The following is an 8,319-nucleotide window of genomic DNA, read 5'->3' as shown; positions in this document are numbered from 1 at the left end:
CTTCACAACATATTTCGGGAAATAGGCTAAAATATTTGATCCAAAATAATTTTGAAAGTCTTAACATTGTCTGCAGTCTATTTGCACTTACAGTATCCTATCTGCTAAGAAAATATAATGTATAGTGCCAGGGCGAAGAACCTAGTAGTACAGTTCCTTATTTTTAGTTAACTTTAAAATGAATTTTAATGTTAACCCACAAATAAATAATGAAATAAAATAATAAATAGTGAGCTGAGCGGATAATTATAAGTCAGCTAGCTTGTTTATGTTCAGGAGGAGATTTCGACTAAGAGTCCAAATTTAATTAATATTAAAAAAGAATTGAATTAAAAAAAGTGTGTACCGAAAATGAGCGGTACCCATTAGAAGAGTTTGGTCTGCATAATTATCCATTAGTTCTAATAAATACTTTATTAATATTAATATTTTTATAAATCTATCTATTTAACTATTATTTGCTGGTTTTTTTTAATAATATATGAATTTTCGATCCCTTCATCACAATTACCTGTTTATATTCCTAACGGTGTAAAGAGAACTCTCTATTAAATAACCCATATATATACAAAATAAGATTATTTGGGTTCTATGACTTGCGCCTGTAATGTTTGGCAATATATATGTGAGTAAGTATGTTTAGTATATGAACTCTGACTCTACGAAGGTTAATACAAAGCGTCGTTATTGTACACACATTATTAATTAATATACAATAATTACTTTAATTAAATTTATTTTTTTTTTTAATGCTTTTCTACCTTATTTTTGCAGTTTTATTTTATTATGATTTTGTATTGTGCAACATTAAAAATTGTTTTTGTTTATTTTACACACGTTTTTTTTTTTGTTAATATATTTTTAATATTTAATAATAATATTGAATAATTTTATTAAAACTTATCTTTAGACTGAAATAAAACATGAAAATTGCACTGCTTTTCATAAATTTTCATTAGCTTTTCTTTTATTTTATTTTTTTAACCGAAAGTGCCTGAATAGATTTTGTTTAAAAACAAAAAAAAAATAAAATAAAATACAAAATACACATATATTATATGACTTAATAATTATTAATTAAATAATATGAGCAACAAATTATTTGTACACAAAAGTTTAGTGTATTTTATAAAATTTTGTTAATTATTTGTTTTATTAGAAATATTTTGTATAAATCGTCCCAAATATTTGTTTTGATAATACAAATATAAATGCATATATATGAGCATAAATAAATATTACAAACGTTCCTGGCGATCGTTAATTATAAGTCAATTACGTTAAGTTAAAATATTAATTATAAAAATTAAAGAAAAAGAAAAACATTACAAAAATTTATAAAATAATGCATTATCACAATTTTATGAATTATTTTTCCAAAGAGACTGTGTAACTGTTTTTGCAATGTTAAATATAATAATTTTAAAACAAAAATGCAAAACTTTAATTACATGTTATGAACAAAACTATATACTTTATATACTAATTTACTTTTTTATTAGAAATTTATAATTTGGCAATAAATTATTTAAATAATATTCAACGAAATTACAAAAACAAAAAAGTAAACCAAACCAATATTAAGTGTGTTATCTAAGTTCTTGTCAAAAGTGTTTATTAAATGTAAACATTAAAATACAATTATCTTTAAGCATTTTAAATCTATAACTATAAAGTATCCAAAACATTATGTTATTTATAACATTATTTAGTAGAAATTTGAAAAAAAAAAATATGTTAATCTAAACAAATTTTTATTTGCATTTCAGTTGTGTAAACAAAAAATAAATTTTATCTATACAATTTTTGTATATATTTATACATACATACACATCAAGAAGTGAATGAAAGATACACTTGTATATCAGCAAAAAAGAAAAAAACTATATCTCTATGTATTTAATAAATATTGATATCAAATAAATAAGAAATTCAAATGAAGTTAATTTAATGTAGTATTAATTTTTAATTAAATATAAGGTGAGAAGAGAGATAGAAAGAGAGAGAGAGAGAGAGAGAGAGAGAGAGAGAGAGAGAAAGAGAATTTGTAAGATATTTCATAAATGGTTTTTACTAAAATAAAAATACAACCAGCTAATTGGTAATATTATTGTTTATATATAAAGTTATTTTCTTTGTTTTACCAAATTATGTTTATTTTTTAAACACAAAGGTTCGCTAATGCACCTACGAAATACGCTCCTAGGAATTTATATTCTTACGGAAAAGACAATAAAACTCTGTAAAGTAGGTTCTATACTACTTTTTATTTTCGCAACAGGGCATAAAGACCTACTCTAAGCCCAGAAGAGGCACAATACACCCGACGGTCGCAGTGTCACATTCCCTAACAATAAAAATAAACACAATTACTATTAAAATAGTTTTTCAATAGTAAGCCTATTACAGGTGGAGGAATGTGCCGGACCAGGTATAGTCGGATCAGGCAAGAGGCATTAAGAAGCGCTAGGACAAATTACTTGTATTTTTTAAGCGGAAATTTACGCAATATTCAAGTGCGTGTTATCAATATTGAACGGTATCACTAGGGAAAAACTATCGCAATACTGATAGATAGCCAACCAGTGATCAAGGTACAAAACTCGCATCAGATGCTTTCAATACTGGTGCAAGAATCCTTGATAAGTTAAATATGCTAGGCGAATCAAATCAGGTATCCATTCTCTGGGTACCGGATCATACTGGCCAACGTGGAAACGAATACGCAGACAAACTAGCCAGGAAAGGAGCAATCACACCGATGATGAGGCCGGAACCTCTCTGTAAATTAGAACATAGTCCCCTATTTTTTCTCATAAAGATGAAGGGGAACCAGAACAGACAATACAACTGAGCTAATATACCAGGATTAACACTAACCAATTCACTAATTGGTACCTATAACAATAATAGATATCAGGAGTGTGTGAACCTATAAAAGAAAAACTCGAAATCATTACAGGAATTCTAACAGATCACTGTAAATTAAAATATCACCTTGCAATTTCGATATATATACGGATGTAAACTGTAGATTCTGCGAAGAAAATGAGGAGTCAACCACACATTTGCTGTTAGAATACCCTGCACTAATGCACAAACGGAATAGACTCCTTGGAATGTATACCTTTACGGAAGAGACAAGAGGTGATAAATGGAATTTATGACGGACTGAAAATCTCATTCGAGTATTGCCAAATACTCATCAACATTAGTCTTTGGAAACATTTGTTAAATTTATTTATTTGTTAATATTATCTTATGGCTTTTTCGAGAAAATTTAAATCTGGAGAAATTTTTTCAATCGATTAGCTCTTTTAATGGGTTTTAGTGCCGTTTTATTTTCGATTGGTAAATACGGAGTGTTTTATATAATTTGACAGATAAATAAAAATATGAATGTCTACTAACACTCCTACAAAAATTTTAAATTACTTCGATTGGGCAACAAAATTTAAAAGATCGAGCCTATTGATATCGTGTGAGGCTTTAGACAAAGTGATTCCTTATCATGTGATCTTTTCAATTTCGTAATGCAAGTGATAATGTGCAGGTCAGGTATTCATGGTAATGGAACAATATTTTACAAATGTGTCCAGCTCCTTGCTTACGCCGACGATATTGACATTATTAGGCGTAGCAAACGTCTTTGCTGCAATCGAAAAGGAATCTGCAATAATGGGCTTAGCGGTAAATGAGAGGAAAACGAAGTATATGTCGGTTACTGGTAGAAATATGAGCCACAGGGACGCCGAGTTAGTGGCTGGCGACTATACTTTCGAATCTGTTAAACATCAACAATATCCGCCTGAAGATCAGATAAAGAATCACCATTGCTAGAAGGTGCTACCATGGGATCAGTAGGCAATTGAGATGTAGAGCTCTATATGTCGCTCATCATTTCTGTACTTCTGTATAGCGCAGAAGCATCGACGTTATCACAGAATGAGGAATCAGTACTGGGAGTGTTAGAGAAAAAAGTTCTTTGTGACATCTTTGGTCCTCTATGAGTTGGCAACGACTAGCGCATACAAATGAACCACGACCAGTACGAGTTTTATCATGACATTGATATAATACAGCAAATTATCATCCACCGGCTTCATTGGCTTGGTCATGTCGTGAAAATGGATAGAGATACTGCAGCGAAAAAGGTGTTTGAAGCAGTAGTTGACAAGTAAACATGTAAGTACACGCATAAATTTTACCCTATTTCCGAAGAAATCCAAAAATCTAGCGAATGAAAACCAAAACGATATGAAAATAATTGAATTACTACCTATAGAGCAGTAAATACAAGAAAATAATGTAAATAGTTAAAACTATTCTAACAAATTGTTAATTTATGGACCGCGTGTACTGTAAGATCGTTAGAACAGTATGATCACGTTTGGATACGAGTAGAATGAAAGATCTTTTGAGTTTGTGTAAACCACAGTTCGTATGGTGGTTATTGGCACTGTGCTATTACACAGTTGGTGCATTTTGACAAGTGACTAGTGTATTAGTTACTATGACGAAGAAAAGAGGAGCGTATCAATCACTTTCTATGCAGGGCTAAAGGCAAGGCGGCTTTGACCTCTAGAAGTCCTACAAGGGACTACAACAGGAGGTTGAATGTGGCCTGGTAAAAATACTGAAAATAAACTTATCAAATCGCCTTGATTTTATTAAAAAAACCAAACTCTTTAGAAACAATGGTTGTGTACCATGTATGGACAAGAAAAAAAATATGGGTGATATAATATGGGTAAAATAACTATATAGGTAATAGTTATCTCTGAGTATGAGAAAATATATTGGAAGCAATATTCATCTCCTGGTGTCCTTTTTATAGAGAACACAATGGGCAATAGTTATTTTTGACTTTAAGTGTTAATGGTTGGATCAACACACGTCTTCATTCTATCTAGAAGAAATGGTTTTGCTGGAAGGGATAATTTTTTTTAAGTTATTTAAAAAGAATTTATGAAGATTTTCAATCCAAATCGATTCAAGTGTTTTATAAAATTAAATAAAAATAATTTAAGAATCTACAGATTTTCTGAGTGCCTTATATTGAATGAAGAAATAAGGTTCAATTTATTGCGGAAATTGAAGTCAAAGAAATACTCTGAATTTAAGAAGATAGCAAAATACATTTTGAGTATGAATTCTCCAGAAATAAAAAACTTAGTATATGATTTTTGCATTCACCCCTATTTCATATATTTCCAGGTAATAAGTTTCTCCCAAAACGTATTGCTCCCTAGAATTGAATTGAAATTTTTTTTTTTTGAACTTTGGCAGCATTTGCATTTTTTGATAGCGAAAAGTAGGAATATAAGAAGCAAAATAAACAAATGAAGAGAAATTGAGCATCAGTTAATGCTTTAAATAAAAAAAATTTGTATTTTATAAATTCAATTGCATTTAATAATGAATACATTTGAGTAAATAATTAAAAACATTTTTTATTTTAATTATTTTTTTATTTTTTAAATACTTACATAACTCGTTTTTTTTTCTTAAAAATAATAAAAAATAATATATCTTATATATGAATGTAACAATATTGGAATTATTAATGTTTTCATTGAAGTTTGAGTTTCTCCATTTCCAAATGTCGACGTTATTTCAATTTTGTTTTTAATTTTCAATAAATTGTTATTACGATCAATATTTATTTAGTGTTTATATTTTTTACCAGGCTTAGGTCGTTTATTTAACCCGTAACTTTATGAAAATGTTTTTTTTAAATAAAATAAAAAATTACACTTTTTAAACGGTGTTAAATATTTAGTTTTCAATTTTCCGTAACTTTAATTTCTCCACATCTTCTATTGTTTTCATTATTTTAAATTAAAACACTTGAGGATAACAAAAAAATATATATATTTATATATATTCGAAAAACTGATCATTATTGATTACTTACATATTAAATTTAACTCTTTTTAACTAATCTCTAACATAACTTACTTATAACTTACTTACTAATATAGGGAAAAAACTCCCATTCCCAATCCATTAGAATAGGGGTAAGTAACGCATTGAAAGATTAGATTAGGTTATACCGGCGATTCCTAGGGGATCCACTAATGCCTATTGGCCCATTGTGTTACCGTATGTAGAAGAAAACTCAGGGTTTAAAACCACCTAGAACCTTCGACTAAGCTCAGAATGCTGTTAAGTGGGAGGTCTTGTAATTTATCAAGATCTTCAAGAAAGGTGGCTTCTAAAGTGTTCAGTAGATGATGACTCTCATCATCATCTCCACAGCTGCGAGAGGTATGATTGAAACGGATATTTAATCTTCTAGTATAGTTCCCTAATTCGCAGTGACCTGTAAGTAAACCTACCATGAGACTATCTCTACGGGGCATCTCAATGAGAATATTGGATTTCTTTTAAGTAGTAAGAAGTTGCCAGGTTGCAAACAGATGCCAAACGCCAAATAAAAAGCAAAAGTTAAATTTTTCTCAAAAGTTCATTCTTTATTTTTTATGCATTAATCTTATTACAATATATATAATTTGTTTGTTTTTTTTTAATATAAAAATTTTTAATTTTAAATTAATCAGTTAATTTTTATTTGTATTTTCAATTTTTGTAAAAATTCATATTTTAGAACTTATATACAAAATCTAATCAAAGTATTTATGCGTACTTAAAGTTTATATAAATAAAAAAATGCGTTGCAAAATTCTACTAAATGCTCTTTTCCAACTTAATTCGATTACTTTTTGTTTTAATTATTACTAAATAAATGCATATAAATAATTTAAGCACAAAATCGTATAAAACATAATTAATTTATGAATAATTTTAAATAAATATTAAATAAATAAATAGCGAATATTTTGAGCTGAAATGATGAGATTTTCGTGGTGGGACGCAGTCTCTATTGAAGTTAAAAAATTATTAACAAAAAAATTCTGTTATGTAGAATTTTCAGTTATTTTTTTATATATTATGAATTTTAGAACTTCATAGAAAGTGGCCTATAGCTAAATTAAGTTTAGTTAAGTGGTAAGTACTGATGAGAAAATTGATCGAATATATAATAGACAGTTTCAGAAATGAGATAGTTGCTTCACTTCTGAAATTTATTTTCGTATTAGGTGTGTGCGTTTCAGCAGGGTCTTTATTTAAATTTGTGCGATTTTCAATTAATTATAATATATATTCAAAGCTCTTTTCTAGCTTTTTCTATTATTAACTAATATTTCTTTAATTGCTTTCGATTTAAATAAATTATTTATTAATTTTATTGTCTTTAAAATGTATATTTACTTTGTTGACTCTAAAATTGCACGAAAATTGTTTTTCGCGCACTTTTGCCGCAACATTTCAGTTAACATTTTAAAAACAGCCCTAAACTAGATATTATATTCTTTAAACTTAGCAACTATTTAATTTTTAACTTTAATTAATCCTTAAAATATTAATTATTGCGTTTTCTTATCGAACTTCATTTGCTACGCAAATTATTTCGAAATATTAAGCATTTTTGTTAGTTCTTTAGTAGGAAAATTTGAAGTACTCGTAAGTGTCTAATAATTTTTCTCGGTAGTTTCTCTGCGCCTCAGTTTATGCTACAATTTTGTGTGGTTGCATCCATTTCTTCATGTAGTAGCAGAACAACGTTGAGATATACAATAAGATCATGAGCGCACAGGTAACAGCGAGTGCCAATACTGATGTTTTGGTGGGGCAAGGCTCAATGATAGTGACAGTCTTATCTGCAGGGGAAATAAGAACGTATAAAGTTGTATTTAAAATTTTTATTTCTTAATTAATTTCATATACGAACCTTTAGCAAAATCTGTGCTTGGATCAGCCTTAAAGAACTCACGTTTCTCATCACCAAAGTCCAGCACAAGTATTTCTTGTGAAATGTTCATATCCTCATCAGCTTCTTTAGTTTCATTACTGATTTAATGAGTTAATTATGTATTAATAATTTTGTTTAAAATAAATATTTAAAATAAATATAATAAATCATAACTGACTGTACTTACCCCTCAATTGAACGACGACGTCTTCTGCCCAAAGATTCAAATGATTCCATATTCCATTCACATACCGCTGGTTCACATGGTCCCAAACAGTATTTAACATTACATTGGAAGATAACACCGTAACTTTCAGTGAAACGGAAAGCTTCATATGTCGATTGTAGAGCATTACCATCAGCAGTGAAGCCAGGGAAGATTGTAGGATCAGTTGGACAACCATCATCATCAATAATTTTGAAGCTTGTACGTGCATCCTTAGCCATGGCAACACAAGAACGAGCAAAGATGCCATATGGTGCTAATAAAATATACGATTAAA

The 8,319-nt window shown here is 28.8% G+C and overlaps 1 protein-coding gene across 1 annotated transcript; it reads right to left on the bottom strand.

Annotated features, from left to right (window-relative positions):
* Positions 1-7,222: 7,222 nt before the first annotated feature.
* On the bottom strand, positions 7,223-8,292 carry LOC119668014. The gene is made up of 3 exons (XM_038077378.1): positions 8,004-8,292; positions 7,796-7,914; positions 7,223-7,724 (listed from the first exon to the last, which is right to left on the bottom strand). The coding sequence occupies exons 1-3, from the start codon at positions 8,261-8,263 to the stop codon at positions 7,573-7,575; spliced, it is 531 nt and encodes a 176-aa protein (XP_037933306.1). The 5' UTR covers positions 8,264-8,292; the 3' UTR covers positions 7,223-7,572.
* Between the last annotated feature and the right edge of the window lie 27 nt (positions 8,293-8,319).

Source organism: Teleopsis dalmanni, chromosome 1 (genome assembly GCF_002237135.1).
Source record: "Teleopsis dalmanni isolate 2A chromosome 1, ASM223713v2, whole genome shotgun sequence".
Lineage (NCBI taxonomy): Eukaryota > Metazoa > Arthropoda > Insecta > Diptera > Diopsidae > Teleopsis > Teleopsis dalmanni.
The sequence above is the reverse complement of the archived record's forward strand: the minus strand, read 5'-3'. Positions and strand labels throughout refer to the sequence as shown.